Below are 18,786 nucleotides of genomic sequence, written 5' to 3' on the forward strand. Positions count from 1 at the left end.
TGTAGTTTGAGGAAGAGAGGGGATTTACTTGAGGCTATTTGGAACCCTATTATGGACTTTTTAGGTAACACAGTTGTTGATCCTGAGACATGTTTTTGTTTATTGCCACCATGTTCTTGGCTATAAATTGGCACTAACCTCATGCTGTTTTACACATGAGGGCTCATGCAGGGTTGATTGTGACTTGATACCACAATTGTAGAAGTGTTAAACCTCAATTATGCTTGGTTCTAAGTGGCATTTAAAATTGTTAGCTAGTGCTGTTTAATAAAAATAACCATAATCTAGACTGGTTATGCAGAGGGATTTTCTACTCTCTTACATTTAGGGCCACTATTAATCACTGCTCCCATAATTAAAGGTTTGCACACCGAATTAAAAAAGCATTTATTTTTCTGTGGCTAGCATATTTATGCGGTTTGGTAGGCTTTTTTAATTCTTCTTCCAATCTTTATTAACATCTTGCTGGGATAGTTGTAACTACAAAACATCTACATTAGTGACCATAACAGGTCTACTGTGGGAGATTATAGGTTTACTGCAGATGGAGGTGGCAATGGATTGCACAGGACATGGTCACGTTTCAAACGGCAAGCCATTTCCCTGCTATATCAACCAATTTCAAAGATTAATAAAGATGTGTGGCAAGTTACAAAGTAAATAAAACCCACCAGCTTTTGGAAATATATTTATTTTAAAGTTTGAGGCAAACCAGGTAGGACTTCTGGAAGAGAACAGTTTGTAGGGGTTGCATAAATCACAGGCAACTGAATGCTACAAAAAATAGAAATGTCCACATACTTTATAAATCCAAGCCTATATATATATAATAATAAAAGTTTGATAGCATAGAATAGCCACCGTTCAGAAAAGCAATATTTTAACTAAAACCATATGAAAGACCCAGCTAAACTTAAGCCACTTTTTGAGTCTAAAAAAAAAGGAGTACTTGTGGCACCTTAGAGACTAACCAATTTATTTGAGCATGAGCTTTCGTGAGCTACAGCTCACGGTATACATCTGATGAAGTGAGCTGTAGCTCACGAAAGCTCATGCTCAAATAAATTGGTAAGTCTCTAAGGTGCCACAAGTACTCCTTTTCTTTTTGCGAATACAGACTAACACGGCTGTTCCTCTGAAACCTTTTTGAGTCTAGTTGACTTAGTGTTATGAGTTAAGGAACTTCCACTTATTGTACCTTTTTTCTGCTTTAGTCCCTTCCACTATGACATGAAATAACACCTCCACAGGGCTTCAGATCTTTTGCCTTCATGCAGCCCTATATCATAAAATTCCTTTATTGGAAGGTGTTTTAAGGTACTTCTTGTGGTGTAGTGGTGAAGTGCAGCTTGATTTAGCTACAGTCTTCTATACATTTTGGTACTGAAGTGTTCATATTTACTAAACTGCTATTAAATTTTGGGTAGGCTGTGTGTGTGTGTACACAATTCTAAATTCAGTTAAACCACGGCCTTTATGAATCTAAAGAGAAGCGCTGTATTTAAAATGTCAGCTTGTATCTCCTATTCTCCTGGAGTGGTTGCTAACTTTTTCTAAAAGCAAGAATTGCTTCCAAGTCTATTCAGTGGCGATCAGGGCAAAGCCATACTGTTTGAATACATTAATCTAAAACTAGCCAACCACTGGCCATTCGCCCTATTTACATTCTTCTTCTACATTTAATGCTGCTCACAAATTTAAAAAAAGCAGTGGCCAACAGGAAAGAGTGATGGCTCTACTTCTTATAAATTATCTAAGAAAAAGGCCCCCAGGCCATGCTTTCAGTTCTAAATGCAACAGTATAATGTGTAGGTTGGCACATTCATAATATGGGGTGGGGGGAGTGTAGGAGGAGTCAAGGTCCAGCAGCATTACCCATTTTTTTTTTTTTTAACCACAATCACAGCTGAACTTCTAGCAGCTTATTGGTGCAATCTGTAATACTTTTTAGTAGCCTGGAAGTCACAGCAGCAGCAGACACCCTTAACTATTAATGGTTAAGAAGATGACAATTCTTGTGTACTAATGCAAGATACATAGAAGACAAATAATAGTGGAGCTTAGCATCAGAAATGTATGGCCATTGTATCAGTGTATTTTATGGTCACTTGAATATTAATACTCAGCACTTTCCATAATACACTTCAAACACTAATTAGTCCTCACAACATCCCTGTGAGGTAGGCAGACATTATTGTTGCACTTTTACAGATGGGGGAGCTGAGGCAAGGTGGATAAGTGACTTGCCCAAGAGGGGAATCCATGTCAGGTGCGATATTGATTCAGGAGGATGTGGCTCCCAGTTGTGTGCTCACTTCCCTAGTTGAAGCATAGCCAAGCAGAATTTTCAGTAACACTTCAGTCACATTTTTGGTATGAAACACAAAAGAAAAAAAGTTACCGGTAGTTCTTTGAAGAATTCCAATAGGTAAAACAAGTCTTAACAAGGAAAGCTGTCTGTACGGAGAAGACGGATTACGTCAAGTAGCAAGGACAAAAAGTGTCATAAAATTTCAACATTTAACAATTAAGAGCAGTCACAAGGGAAACACACACATGTAACCTTATCTAGGTTTATGGTTTCTGTGCATGTTAATTCCCAAGGGCATCTATTCAGAGAGCCTGATATGTTAGTCAGCAGGACACTTCCACTGAATCCATGCCAGTTTTAAAGTGCAGCTTCATAGCAGCATCAGGCCCTACATCATTTCCAGCCGTTTTGGTTTTGGCTAACCACCCACTTAGCCAGGCTTAATTCTTTCTGATCACTTCTAATTTCCTGCTACCTTCCCTCTGGATTTGCCCCCCTCAGCAACTTCTTCCTTTGGCTGCCCAATTACCCAGGAGAACACAATATTGAGCACTGATAGGCTGGAGAGTGAAGCTTTAATACAGTGGTTCTCAAACTTTTGTACTGGTGAACCCTTTCAAATAGCAAGCCTCCGAATGCAACTCCCCTTATAAATTAAACACTTGTTTATATATTTAAGACCATTATAAATGCTGGAGGCAAAGTAGGGTTTGGGGTGGAGGCTGACAGCTTGCAACCCCCTGAGGGGTCCCGACCTCAGTTTGAGGACCCCTGCTTTAATACTAGATTGGCAGCTTCTTCCCCACATGAGGCCTCCTCAACCCTGCTGCACACATGTGCATGCTTTTTTTTCCCCCCCTTAATAGTAGTATTTACACTAACCCCAATTCCTGACCACTGGGGAGCTGGTTCTGTCCCTGCAGCAGAATTGCTCTCTCGCATCTGCTACACCCTACATGGCATGCATAAAATAGAATCCCTTACTTGAAGCGTGGGAGACCAGCAGGGATTGCAGATGCCATGAGGGGAACCTACCCTATCTCCAGCCATGTGACCATCCCCTGAGTGATGTTTCCAAAACGGAGGAGTGAAGTACTGAGGCTGAACCCTGAGTGACACAACACTGATACTGTAGCACGTGCTAACTTTTTGGAAAGTAAACAAAAGCCATATAAACAGGAGTTCTTGTTTTTGTACTCGTCATACTAACCACCTGGATCACAGATCTGTAGCTGTGGGTACAGACTAGCCAGTAATTTCTAATCTTAAATTATTTACATTCAGTGATTCCTTGGGATATTCAATAGTAGGTATTTTACACCAGTGCAGAAAGGTCAAATCTTTACCTTTGTGTAAATTTTTTTGTATCTCTAACATGGTTTTGCCATAAATTATTTCTAACAATGCACTGCACTCATATTAATCCTAATAACTCATGCAATAATGGTACAAGCACTGTAGCACTGAAGCCAACAGAAGAATATGTTATAAATTTGTAGGGCACTTCTATTTCCAGTCGTCGTCTGGCTTCTAGATCGTTGACAGAAACCTGGTACCTAGAACACAACACACGGAGGGCCATGCCTTTGATGAAATAACGTGTAACCAAAAGAATAAAAATCCCTACTAAGAACTTTGCCAGCACCACCATCATCATCTCACTGATTGGAGGAAAGCTGAGGAGAAGACTTTTGTTGGGATAGTTTGGTGCTGCATATAGGTTATTTAACCAGAATCCTATGGTTGCTCCAGCTCCTGATCCAAGGACAGTAGTTGTGTCTGCTCGGGTAGGGCTGTAATTCTCTAGTTTGGGATAGTTGTAACATAGGAGAAGGGGCACAGTTATAGAAAGTATAGGGCAGAATGGACTAGTTAACATCAAGTGGTCTATGATATCCCATGCAGGATATGTGAGTGCAATTAACGCAGCTGAAATCAGACTTCCACCAATCACATCCTGTAAACACGGGAATTAAAAAAAAAAAAAAAAAAAAACTTGTTAAAACATGGAAGTATAAACAGGTTATCAGACTATCAAGCCAATTTTTCAGTTCAAAAGTGGGGAGTAAATTAGGAAGGTGCCGTCTCTTTACATTTAAATTTCCTTTTTTATTTTTTAAATGTATACTCTAAGATTGAACACGCTATGGTTTTTTCCCCCCAAAATACAGTTAACTACAAAGTAAAGCAGTAATATAGTGACAAACAGGAACATTAACAGCATCAAGTATCTTATTTTTTCAAATGAACATGTATCCTGTCCTTCCTCCTCCTTCCCCTCCCCCCCACCAGTCCAGTGCACTAATAATGAATTACTTGCCAAAAAGAGAGGTAACAGAGTGTTCAGCTAAAAATGTGATCCAACTGGCTGCAATTCCCTCAGTGCTTCATAAGACGTTATACAGCAAAACAGACCTTTTATCTTGGCCACATAAAGATTCTATCTACCCAAATTCCCTCTGCAGTGTCAGTTGGCTAGTGTTTTTCACTTATTGCCCAATGATAAACTGCAGCATTTCAGTACTGGCTGAAGTCAAAACTGCTGACTTCCAAATTCATGCCTAAGTACTGAGCTAACCTGCCATCCTATATGTTTTTAATAGACATTTCTGGTCTCCACTGTGTAACAGGCCATCATCTTAACTTCTGACAATCATCAGCAATTATTTTCTGAGTTTACTTTCTGTTAATTACAATTTTTCAGTTACTTCATGATTTAACAACACTGCATTTAACTTTGTTATTCTGGACTCTTTTAGCACACTTCAGACATTGACACAACCCTGCAAAAGCCCGTTGGTTTGCACACTGCTTTTTAAACAAGGGAGGTAGGAGAAGCGCTGTACAGAGCCAATGTACTCAGTGGGCAGAGCTTTGCAGGCCCTACATTCTAGAACACTGCTACAGGTGATCAGGATGAACCAGGTTGGCCACATTAATGCACATTTGAAGCCCCATTTCTTTAGATATGAAAGAAACCTTTCCCTGAGCAAAGGAATATATTAGCTAAACAAGTGTCCCTCTTTCAGGCTTAATTCATTGTTAAATGTAGTGTTGTGTAGCCAGAGTCAAGATCCTATGCTGAAGAGTGGATGTATAAACACAGATTAGATACACAGATTTATGAGAGACAAAACAAAGTATACATTGGCCCTGATCCTTCTTGTCTCACACATGTGAGTATTCCTCTAGACTTCAGAGAGGATTTTTTCCTCCTGAGTAGGATAAGCAAGATTTTACCCATTGTCAGGGTAGATAAAAATCAATGATCTTTAAAAAATAAAAAATAAAAAAAATCAGGTTTTTTGATTGCTTTTTTTCCCCTCAAAAAGCATTTTATCTAAAGATAGTTTTAATTAAGATACATTATCGCTCAAAGACATCTCATCAGGGAATAGGGATCATAAATTCTAATTCTATAGTATGAGACAATATATTCATGTAATGTTTAAGAAAAGTTTTGTAAATGAGTTCCAATAGTTCATGGATTAGGGGACCCAATCTTATGGGGTTCCACAGGCTTCTGTATAGATTATTTAGGTTAATCTTTCTATCTACCCAATGGGATTCAGTGCTCAGGCTAGAAGATACAGTCAGAAATGCTTAGTTTTGCAGTTCTCAAACTATGGATTTGTGTCTCCAGAGGTAACATGCTTGTTAACAGCAAAAATGTTTTAAAATAAATAAATAATATAGAGAGGTGAGAAATAACAGACCTATTGCCCCTCTGCAAATTTGTGTACGCAGAGTCAATCCCTTACCTCTTTCTAAAAGTGCAAAGTTTCAAAAAGTCCAATGAAGAGAAGATTGTTGGGGCGGAATAGATCTGGACAAGGAGAAGTCTGGATATAGAGGTGAGAAGCGAGGGAAGTATGCTTGTTTTGTTAAAATATTATGTTTGCCATTGAAGGAAAAAATTCAGAATACTTAATGTTATTTTAGTTAAATAAAACAATTTAAATATCCGTTTCATGATGTTTTCCTCCTAATATAGCATGGCAAGAAAATCCTCCAAATATTAATGATTAACCTTTTGTAGAAAACCATGATTAAATCGAGTCTTCCTGATTAGTGATTTAAACCATGATTTAAATCAATTTGATCTAAATCAAATCCACCCTGCCCCTTGTACACTTGTTTTTTGAGAGCCAGTTAACTTCTGATAATTAATTAAATGGGAGAAACTATTTGCATGACTTAGTTTCAGGATCTCTATTAAAACAAGTTTAAACAGCAGATTTCTATTAATTCAAACCTTTCCCCACCCATAATCCCAAAGCTAATTTCATTCCATGGCAACAGGATTATGATTTCTTCTTTTGCACAAGCAGGAGAAAGGTTATATGGTTCCTTTAACAAAAGAAACTTTATATTAAATTTGAGGGGGGAAACAACTGCAGAGATATGAGACAATGTAAAATATTTAAATGATGCATTTCTCTAGTTTGGCTGGGCACAGGCTCCTTTAGGCAATAACAATGCATAAGAACTCTTCTTATAGCCGTAATTGAAGTCTGGATTGTTAGTTAATTGCCTGAGGCAAGACCATGGAGGTTAAAACCTAATTTATTAAGGGAAATAAATAAGCTGCTTTGAGGACTTTTATAAAACTGTTATCAACAGTGATACTGGGAAAGGAGACACATGCTACCCTGTGACAAACACTCTTACTGAAGTTTTGCAGCCTGCTGCAGGTAGGAAGGTCAAAAGCAATACAGACATTATTTTCCTCATAAATACTGTTCTAGTATCATTATCTAGCTGAAGAACCTGCATAAATAGCAGACTCAGTGTAATACTGCAAAAGCGCGAGTCAAGTAAATACTAAAAATTCCCTGGTTTCACAAGATCATAACTTTCTGAAAAGTTCTTTACAATTGAAAATTTCTATGCTTGGTCATAGCCCATAGGTGAATTGTTTTTGAGCAAACTCCATTTAGAATCATCAAGGCTGGATTTTTTTTTTCCAGAAATATTTTGTGACAAGCACATAACTCAAACATGGGTGAATGTTAGAGGCTGAGAATTTTCACATGCTAGGTTCCAAGCAAATTTGAAATTAAAAAAAAAATTATTCAAAGAATCATTTTTGCATATGCTCAGTACCAGTTTCCATTAAGTTTAGTATTACAATTACAAGAAAATTATGTAAATACATAATATTGATGTTGCTTACCAAGATGCAACTTGGCATTGCTGTTTTATTATCAAGGATCCACAGTAACTGTAAACTGTTATCAATAAAGGGATTATTAACACTTAATATGCTCATGCTCTACTTGATCTAGCATAGAAGGTCCTGGCCTGAGAATCAGGATGCCTGGGTTATATACCCAAGCTAGACTTACTGGGTGATTTTCCTCAAGATCACTTCACCTCTTCATGCCTCTTTCCCCTCCCATCCTTTGTCTGTCTTATGTATGTAGGATGTAAGCTGTTTGGGGCAGGGACTCTCTCTCATGTTTGTAAAGTACCCAGCACAACGTGGTCCCAATTTCTGTTGCTCAAAATATAGAATCTGATCCTGAAATCGCAGCGTTGTCTACTCTTGCAATTTTAGTCATCAGTTGTGTGACATTTAATGCTTGTCTAAAAACTCCAGCTCCTGGAGTCTTGGGATTGTTTTAGAATCTCAGCTTTCATTTTAAAAAAAAATGTTTAGGAAAACAAAGCTTGGAAAAACCAGAAAGTAAATAAAAAGAATCCAACATTTGCTTAAAAAAAAACAAAACAAACAAAAAAAAACTACTCATGACTTTTAAACCAATCATGATTTTTGGGCATGACTCATTATTTTTTTTTTAATACTTGGGGTTGGCAATACCGAAGCAACCAGAAAGTCACCAAAACCTCTCAGTAAATTCAGTGTTGTTGTTTTTAAATAGTTGTAGTTTAATGAATAGCCAAAAAGAGAATCAAGCATCAAAATCACTTATTGCTGTCAAAGCTCCAAAACTGAATGTACACAAATCCAAGTAAGTGGAGAGAAAATCACCAGAGGACCCCTTACAAACAGATCTTTTTATTAAACAACAATAATAAGTTAGACTTAAAGGTCTGAGTGAGTCTAGCTTGCCCGGGCTCAGAGAGTCTCAGTCGTGTCTGCACAGGGAATGATTAGTCACAGTACTTGTCTGGTAAACATGCAATGACTTTCTGCATGGTAATAAACACACCTCTTTCTGAACCATTCAGTCACATTAGGGGTGCAAGTCTCTGCTCTAAAGCTGGTGCTTTGGACTGCTAGTAGAACGTGGTTGATAAACTCAGAAATATTGGCTGATGTTGCATTGTCTAATTAACCAAACTCATAAACCTAACCAAGAGAATATTATTTACTCATTTGGAACACGGGGTTATTTCAGACAGAGCTTTCCTACTCAGATAACTATATATGCACCAACTGCAACCTACAGTGGTGCAAGCCTAATCTGAACAATAGATGCATGGGAAGTGCCTAATGTGGTATTGACTTTGGTAGCATTCATGCCATACGAAAATCTGTAAAACATTTGCAGTGAATAAACTTCACTTCCCTCCATCCCCCACCAAAAAGAGAGGCTATGATGTGACTTTAAAGGATGGCTATAGAAATCTTAAATTCTCCTTCACCTTTTCCTCCTACATTCATTTTACTTGTAGTTTTTCTTTTATGAGTAAATGCAATTTATTTTTGTCTCTATTTGTCAACAGTTAACACTACATAGAAAGAAGAGGAGTACTTGTGGCACCTTAGAGACTAACCAATTTATTTGAGCATAAGCTTTCGTGAGCTACAGCTCACTTCATCTGATGTGAGCTGTAGCTCACGAAAACTTATGTTCAAATAAATTGGTTAGTCTCTAAGGTGCCACAAGTACTCCTTTTCTTTTTGCGAATACAGACTAACATGGCTGCTACTCTAAAACTACATAGAAAGCGATCCCAGATACTAGATTTCAGGGGCTGAGAGGAAGGAAACGAAGGTGCTGATGAAAAAGGGTTTAATTGGTTGCTTTAAAAAAACTGAGAGAAATACTGAATTCAATTTCTGCATTCAGGTGCTGGTCATTCTGTTCAGAGCACTCTTTTATTTAGAAATGTGCCTATACAAATGCCATATTTGATCAGCATCAAGCTGGGTGAAACACCATGGAAAAGAAATCTAAGTTTAAAGATCAATGAGATGCAAGGAGAAAAGTTATGCACCTGTTTGTGGCTCTTCATTAACCCAGACTGCCTTTAATTAGCTAATTAGTTACCTAAACTGCAAATATTAAGGCTTATTGGCACACTTAAATCCAAAAAGCTTCTTATACTTTCCAAGGTACATTTCTCCCCCAAATCCTTAGTGGTAGCTTCAAGGAATACCTTTGTAAATCTGAATGTGGATTTATGTGAAGTCAGAGATTATTAATTCTTAAAGAATACAATGTAAAAAGGAAGGACTCAGCCTTAGGGGAAATAAGCATATGGTAAAATTCATCCATTTTGCATATGAATAGCTTCTCTTTCCAGTTAATACCTATTTTGCTACCTACACTATATGATCACTAAAGACTACTTACATTTGGATAATAACTCCTGAACAGAGAACCTCTATTTACTGTGTTGATTAGTTAAAGTTTTTCTTTTGTGCACACTTTTATTCTGTCAGTCATTTCATAATGGAATAAAAGCTTTGTTTCTTATGGGAAACTAGATTAAAAAAATTTGGACTGAAATAATTTGGTATGCTGTACGATAGTGCATATACCAGATGTATTTTCTTCCAGTATACTTTTTTGGTGGGTTTAATTTTGTATGACTAACCTGAGATTTACCTACATGCGCATGTGCGTGTGCACACACACACACACACACACACAAAATTGTGACATGACAGACAAGACTGAACTCCCTCTACAACGATTATAGAGATCTTAACTTGTACATGATTTTTCTGATTAACAGAGACAGTTTTAAATCTTGATCCCAAAGGCTAATAATACTGAGTAAAAAAAATTTTAAGCACCTGAGTAACTTAGAAGCCCAAGACTCATTGAAAGGTTCCTAAGTCCTTAAGTCATTTTTTGAAAATGGACCTTATGCTCCTAAATCATGTAGGTGCTTTTGAAAATATTACCTACAGTCAACAGGAATTTCTTCTAAATATGAGCAATAAACAAGTGAAGCTTATCATTCAAATACATTCTCTAAAAGCTCAACATTGTATATAAAAAGATGTTTATTACTATTTAGATTTTTTTTATTGGGCCAACTTCTATTGGGGGGGAGTGAGACTAGCTCTTGAGCTTACACAGAGCTCTTTTTCAGGTCTATCTTGGGGGGAGACCCATGTCTCAAGAAAGCCAATCCTATTTCATCTTGGGTATGCTTTTGCTTACTTTAATTCCTCTGATTGTTTTGTTTGGATATGACATTCTACCACACTGCTTGTCCCAAATTGTTGAATAATATTTGCTACATACAAATATTGGACTGCCTTTCCACGGTGGGTGAAATGACCCATAGTTTGTATGTCAGTTTGTAAACCACTGAAAATCCCTTCAGGACTAATGGTGCTATCGGGGGGAAAAAAACCAAGATGTAACAGAGAATATAGGTGCATATTGTGGGATGTGTATTACAGAACATAATCTGCTTCTTTTCTATGTCTTTGTAATTGTATAATCAGCAATAAATGCATCAATCTTAGATCTATATTTCTTACACAAATTATTTACTTTGTTTTCAGAGGAAACTTTTTCAGAATTAAATAACAAATTACCTTTAGACTTTTCCTTATATACTGGCCAATATTTAGAATAGTATAAGATGATATTGCTTTTTAAATCATGACTGTATACATTGTGAACTGCAGTACTGATAACCTGTTGCAAGATTAAATGTGGCTCTCAAGTGACTGTCTGCTTCTACCATCTCATGTAGCTCCAGTGGTGCAACTGGTTAGTGTACAGTACTTATAAAACAGTACTTGACTGAGCAATGCTGAGGTTGTGAGTTTGAGCCTCACCTAGAGCAGGTGTTTTATGGGTATGGAATTCTCTGGCCTGTTTTGAGGAAGTCCAATGAATCCAAACAGGCAAGAGGGTCCCTCTGGCCTCAAAAATCAATGGACACTCACAAAGGGTGTGTGAGCTTTAAGCAATTAATGACTGTAAAAAGCTTCCCTAGCTGTGTGTTTTGGGGGGGAGGGATAGCTCAGTGGTTTGAGCATTAGCCTGCTAAACCCAGGGTTGTGAGTTCAATCCTTGAGGGGGCCATTTGGGATCTGGGGCAAAAATTGGGGATTGGTCCTGCTTTGAGCAGGGGGTTGGACTAGATAACCTCCTGCGGTCCCTTCCAACCCTGATATTCTATGATTCTTGGAGACAGGAATGTATGCATTACGGTCAAGGGGAAACTGAGCTCTGCTGTGATCACTAATGCAAAATGGGTTAGTTTGATGCATTAGAAAATTCCCAATGCTGGCACTGAAGGGTTAAAAGGATGAAAGTCTTCCCACTGTGTATGTTTAGTGTTGTCTGTGATGTGATTCCTTATGCCTCTGTGTTATACTGTCCCACAAATGAAAGTCAGCATGCATAGTTTTCAAATCCTAGTAGATGTAGATGAATTTTGTCCCCTCCCCCACACCCATTCTACTGATCTTTAGACAGTGCACCAAGTCCTGTTTGCCTCACTCCTGCAAATGAAGTAAGTGATCAAGGATATCAGGAGTTGGCTCAGTTTTCAGGCACAGAATCTGGGGGAGATTTTCATAGATACCATTGGAGGTAGGCCCCAGACTCCCATTGACTCTTGATTGGAGCACCTAATTGCCCTTTATGCCTTTTAAAACTTCCTCCTAATTACGGAATCTCTGCAGAAAAGTTAATCAAGAGTTTGGTTGTGCCTTTGAGTGACAGTTTCTCTGATTTACATACAGAACATCACTAATTCCTACTTTGCTAGTTCTTCACACCCTATAATTTGCAATCCCCCAAAAGAGTGGCATCTCCCCACTTCTCAACCAAGGTTCATTATTAGCAGATGTTGTAGAAGGTTCTCATAATAGTAGGGGTGCTGGAACAATTTGTATAGTGAGGGTGCTGAGGGCCATTGAACCAAACTTAAACCCTGTATATGATGGAAACCACTTCAAGCCAGGAGGTGCAGCAGCACCTCCAGCACCCCTAATTCCAGCACCTATGCATATTAGTGAGGGCTTCTCTACACTAACAAGCTACTCTAGTTAACTATACTAGTTAAAGCAGTACAACCCCCTAGAGTGTAAATTCAGTTATTAGTAAAAAGATGCTTTTACACCAGTATAGCTATTCCCATACAGTATGGGGAATAACTATAATGGCGTAAGTCACCATAATGGAATCCACATTAGTCCTTTTACAGGTATAACTATTTCAATAAAATAAACACACACACAAACCACCATGCTCCTAACCAAAATAGTTCTACCAGTAAAACTGCAAGTATACATCAGACCTTAGATTTCCTTACTTTTACAGCCTATAGTACAATGCATTTATTACATTGTGTGCTATTATTAAAACTCAAAGAAACCAAGTAAATCTCAGTGGTTTGAGCATTGGCCTGCTAAACCCAGGGTTGTGAGTTCAATCCTTGAGGGGGCCATTTATGGATCTGGGGCAAAAATTGGGGATTGGTCCTGCTTTGAGCAGGGGGTTGGACTAGGTGACGTCTTGAGGTCCCTTCCAACCCTGATATTCTATGATTCTATGAAATGCTGTGTTGCAATATTCTTGCTAATTTTTGTAAATTACATGTGTTCATTCACTTGCTAAATTTGAGGAAATTCAGTAAACCTCAGTGAATCAGCATGTTTTGTGTGAATATTTGCTTGAAGAAAATATTCATTTCCCTACAGATGTGTTCATGCACCTTCAGTGTTAGTTTTCCATCAATAGTCCAGTGGGAAATTTAGGTGGACAAAACCTTTGAGGGGAGTAAACTGAGCTCAAATGTGATCATTTGTACCAGAAACCCGATTCTAAGAATTATTGTTTCTGCTTCCTGATGAACATAAAATGAGACCTGTGTCCAAACTTGGATGTCGAATACTGAATAATTGCACTGAACCACTTGAGGGACAGTTTTCAGACAAAGTTATTCATAGAAATTTGGCAAATTGTTCTCAATATTTTACTCATTATCCCAGAAGAATCTTAAATTGCACGTGGCCAGTTTGTGAACAGAAAGAGGTTATATTTATGAAATAATTATTCTATGTGAATTATTTCCTCAACTCCACTCGCTACCATGCCATTTTTAAGACGGTTTCAGAGTAACAGCCGTGTTAGTCTGTATTCGCAAAAAGAAAAGGAGTACTTGTGGCACCTTAGAGACTAACCAATTTATTTGAGCATGAGCTTTCATGAGCTGTAGCTCACGAAAGCTCATGCTCAAATAAATTGGTTAGTCTCTAAGGTGCCACAAGTACTCCTTTTCTTTTTAAGACGAAGACTCTACGGAAATATGTTTCTCGCTGTTAAACTAAGGAGTTGGGGTTTAGAGGCAATCTGAGATAGGCACAAAGGGCTTTTTCTTTTTTACCCCAATTTAGAAAAGTCTCTTTCATTATCATGGAACACCAACGGAAATATGCTAAGAATTTTTACTGATTGACTTAGGGTCATCAGTTAAATCTAGACTGGAGACATCCTCTCTTTTTTTAAGACATTGTTTTGATCCAGTAAGGTTGGAAGGAAAGGTCAGGGCATATCTCATGGACAACCACCATTTTATTAGGAATTTTATTTATTTATTTATTTACAATGCATCAAATTTATGTCTTCATTACAACTAATACAATTACTTTATTCATAATTCAGAATATACTTCATTACAACTAATACAATATTTCTTCATATACTATGAATGATGTATTATGCAAGTTGAAAATGTTTTTCATTCACTGAATTTCGTATTTAGAAAAGTGCTGCACATCTCTGCTAACTACATACCAATTACCATAAAGCTTCCTGTTATTATGGAGGCCACTAATGACTCCCTAATTAAGGTTTACATTGAGATGTGTACTTAACAGAAAAGTGCTATTTCCCATATGTCATAACCTAACTTAGCTCCACATACCCAAAGAGATTTAACTGAGTTCTGCCTGCACTGAAGGAACAGAAGTAAGTGTCCAGCATGCCTCACTGATTTGGCACTTCAGCACATTACATTTACCTCCTGACTAAATCAATCCCTACTTAGTAGTTCTGGAATGCAATCGTGAAACTATCACACACACAATACTGTTACCTTGCTTAAGTACATTTCCTATCAATGCAATCACTGAATGGCCAGGACATCAACAATTAAATGGAGATTCACATTCACACCAACCTCCTCTCACCTGCCTTTTTGCCCAAACACTGTAATACCCAACATTCCACCAGGCTCCTCAGCTGCATGACACATTCTTTTTCAGTTACATATTTATCAGCCAACGTGCAAACATCCAGTTTCTCAAATGCACTCAAATACACAAGTTTAACCCCAAATTCAGCTACATTCAGATATCTCCCTAGAGGAAAATGTATAATGAGTCATTTGTACATGAAAAAGCATGTGGTCAGAATTCAGGTTGTGCATTTGTGTGTGGTTATGAGAAACTGGATGTGTGTATTACGGTTGGTTAGGTATTGGAATTCAAAGGGCGTGTCTTGTGGTGCTGGAGAGTGTGTTTTGGGGGCAGGTATGCACAGTGAGGTTGCTTTGGGTGGAAATATTGCTTAACTAACAATTTCCTGGATTTTTAATGATTGTGTTTGAGAAATGCATTTAGGAAAGTTTTTAAGTTGAAGTTCACAATGCTTTGTGCATGGGATAACCACAGTGACTAGTGCTGGCGCTCCTCCAGAAGTACTAGCTAGTGGCCTAGTCTACAGCCACCTTCTACTTAGTCAAACTGTTAATCAACAGAAAGTAGCTTATGGCCATGGGAGACAGAGCTTCATGGGAGCAGGACCAACAATATGGAAATCGCTAGCAGTTAAAATACCACTTACCTTTCCACATTCAGAGAGAAATGCCAATCCACCTTTTTGTCCTACTGTTCCTAGAAGTACCATTTATGCGCTAAAAGAAAAGGAGGACTTGTGGCACCTTAGAGACTAACCAATTTATTTGAGCATGAGCTTTCCTGAGCTACAGCTCACTTCATCGGATGCACTGTCACTGCAATACTATTTCACACACCTAGATCTGTGTGTATGTAAAACATACCGTTTAAAATATATTTTTACATAAAACATTCCAACTTTCCCTCTGGTTGGTAGGGAAGGAAGCCAGAAATTGGCTTTTTTTTACTCATAAGATGTGCTTAGATACTAAGGGGACGGCTGCCAGTAAAATGACACAGACAGAAGGACAGTATATCTTTACCCTTACCAGTACAGTGTGCATTCCAGTGTAAAGTCTGCTGAGACACACCAGAGTAGAAAATACAAATGCTGCCATTAGTCCTAGCACAAGTGGGTACTGTAGAAAGAAAGAGAAATGTTACCAGCATTCAGATTAAGTACATATACTGTCTGTCAGTACCTCAAATAAATTATCCAATGGCCATCACCCACATGGTAATCTAGAATCAGCTCTCGAGTTCTAACGTTCCAGAGAGCTAATGTGTGTCAGAGTTATGCATTCAGGTACTCTCAGGCTGAATGTTGGCAGCACTGTATTATGCTGAAAGCTACTTTATTACCTGTAGCCTGTGGAAGGTCTTAAGAGTCCATTTTCCCCCACTGGAAATTAGGCCTAATGATGGCATGAATGATAAGGCACCTGTAGTTTTTTTTTTTTTTTCTTAATGGGGGGGGGGGGGGCGGGATGGCTAGCCTAAAACTGTAATCCAGTTATTATAGCAGTCTAACCGTAAGACCAAACTTTCTTTTGTCATTTAGGGTTTATATAAGGTTTATTCATTTTATTCTTTCTCAGAATGGCCTTACCAACATGGAATCAACTATTTTAAATTATTTGGTAAAGTATTTTCAGATTACAGAGAGGGGAGAAATGCTTGGTAGAGAACTAGGTTAATGTATTAGCCTTTCACGCCTTCATTCAAATCCTGGCTTAGGTCATCCATGAAAATGAGTCCGATGGCCTCATCTTAGCTCCAAGGGGACATTTGTCTGTATAACAAAAATCATCACTCGATTGGCACAATTGACTCAGGAGAGTGCCATGACTGGATGGATGGTATGGGGTGATTGTAGGTCAGGTCAGAAATGCTTTTGCAGAGCTGTACGTTTGACAATCTATTTATGTGGCCTCATAGTAAATGTAGTATCCAAGACCCTCCTCTGGAAAGCTTGATCTGCACACACTGATATGACTCCCTTTAATGCTGTTTTCCCTTCACTTTCCTGAGCCTCGGATTTATCTCCTACATAGAGTATTCCCAATTTATTCTCTCCTCCTCACATAGTTTAGGGGCTGGTACAGATAAATAATCTATTATTGATGAAGGATTACTAATGATCAATTGCAGCTCTAGATGACATCAAAGGAATGTACCAGCAGATATTTTCTAATAGAAACCATTTAAAAAGTTGCTTTATGGTGGTCTGTATTTTACAGCAAGTACAATACGGCTCTTCAGAAAAATGTAGGTTGCAATATTAGTGCACAAATTTATATATGGGGTGAAAATAAAGTACTGTAATGAATAAGGTAGTATGGATGTGTACTGCTGTCCTCTGCTGGGCAGGGTCAGAACTACCTAACTGGGTGCCTTGGCCCGGTACTGCTAACAGATAAAGAAGTTTTCCTTTAGTTCCAAAAGTAGGGCTTAGCACAAGGGTGGGCAAAATACGGCCCCTGGGCTGGATCCAGCCCGTCTAACATTTCTGTTCAGCCTCTTCTGCCTCCTCGCGATCTCCGAGTCCGGGCCACTAAAAGTCCCACAGCAGGGCGCTCAGGCAGGCTGCCTGCCTGCCACGGCCCCACGCCGCTCCTGGAAGTGGCCAGCTGCTGCTGGCACATCTCTGCGTGCCCCTGACGGGGTGGGAGGCAAGTCTACACGCTGCCCCCGCCCCCAGCACTGTCCTCACAGCTCCCATTGCCTAGAAACCGGCCAATGGGAGCTGCGGGGGTGGTGCTTGCGGGCATGGGCAGTGCACGGAGACCCACTGCCCCTCCCCTCCAAGGGGTGCACAGAGACATTCCAGCAGCAGCCGGCCGCAGCCGCTTCTGGGAGTGGCATGGGGCCATAGCATGCAGGCAGCCAGCCTGAGCCCTGCTGTGCCACCAGCCAGGAGCCGCGTGTGGTAAGTGCCACCTGGTTAGAGCCTGCACCTTGCACCCCCTCCTACCCCCCCTCCCCTGCCCCAGGTCAGAACCCCCTCCTGCACCCGAACTCCCTCCCAGACCCTGCACCCCAATCCCCTGCCCCAGCTTGGTGCCCCTTTCTGCACCAAACTCCCTCCCAAAGCCCACACCCCTCACCCTCCACCCTCTCCTGCACCCCAACACTCTGTAGCAGCCCGGAGCTCCCTCCTGCACCCAGACTCCGCACCCTCTCCATTAATATAGTAGAAATGTACAGCCCGCGACGACTTACCACAATTCATAGAGTGCCCCCCCTGTGAAAATTATTGCCCAACCCTGGTTTAGCAGGAGTAAGACCAGAGCTCTAGGCATGCTGTCATTATGCACTCCTTATAGCCATGTTATATACTATTGTGGCAAATGTGAAGTTCTAAGTGGTCCTAAATTTGCGACAGTTTCTTCATTTTTAAAGAACAGTAGCACATGGCCTGCTTTTCTAAGGTGCTGAGCTCGCACACCCCCTGGAAATTAATGGAATCTGCAGGTGTTCTGCAGCTTTGCCAATTGGGTCACTATACTAAGATTATGTCCTCAATAGAGCAAGAAGAAAGACATGTTGTGCCTCACGCTCACATTGATTGTACACCCTCACTAGGCACTATTCAAGTGAGTTTCTCTAGTTCTTGTCAATACATGGTAACAAGGAGAGGAAAATCCACACACAGCCTGACTCTTCAAACCTGAATTTCCCAATGAGTCTTTTTGATGAGGATTCTCCGAGTAGCCCACAATAATAGTGAGTGTGCAGTGAACCGGACAGTGTGACTTGCCCATCAGGTCTTGGTAATATTTTCCAATAGTACATTATCAAATATTTTAATATCTATTAATTTGTTAAGTGCAACAGGACTATTAAAGAGATTAAATTTTTAGAGGAATTTCACAAACATATTTCTTCTGCATCTGCCATTATCATTGTCAATGGCAGTAGAGAGCCCCTCTGCTGTCCATGGGACTCTGCAGTTCCTCATGTGCAATGTTGAGCTCTCTTAAAACACTACTCTGCAACTGATCCAGTGTAACTATTTCACTGTAACTGTACAATACAAGGCATACTTCATACCAGGACTGTTGTGAAGAGTTCCTTCTGTGTGATGCAGTGGTCAGTACCTAGTGAAAACACAGAACATTTCCCT

The 18,786-nt window shown here is 39.3% G+C and overlaps 1 protein-coding gene across 5 annotated transcripts in view; it reads right to left on the reverse strand.

Annotated features, from left to right (window-relative positions):
* Window positions 1-1,431: 1,431 nt before the first annotated feature.
* SGPP2 (sphingosine-1-phosphate phosphatase 2) overlaps window positions 1,432-18,786 on the reverse strand; it is a 78,983-nt gene continuing 61,628 nt past the window's right edge. For all 5 annotated transcript variants that reach the window (XM_048864886.2, XM_075132227.1, XM_048864885.2 and 2 more), the window contains 2 exons: window positions 15,710-15,799; window positions 1,432-4,268 (listed from right to left, as the gene is read on the reverse strand). In XM_048864886.2, coding sequence (XP_048720843.2) covers window positions 3,726-4,268; window positions 15,710-15,799 — 633 coding nt within the window. In that variant the 3' untranslated portion in view covers window positions 1,432-3,725. The remainder of the gene's footprint in view (window positions 4,269-15,709; window positions 15,800-18,786) is intronic.

Source organism: Caretta caretta, chromosome 9 (assembly GCF_965140235.1).
Source record: "Caretta caretta isolate rCarCar2 chromosome 9, rCarCar1.hap1, whole genome shotgun sequence".
NCBI classification, from domain to species: domain Eukaryota; kingdom Metazoa; phylum Chordata; order Testudines; family Cheloniidae; genus Caretta; species Caretta caretta.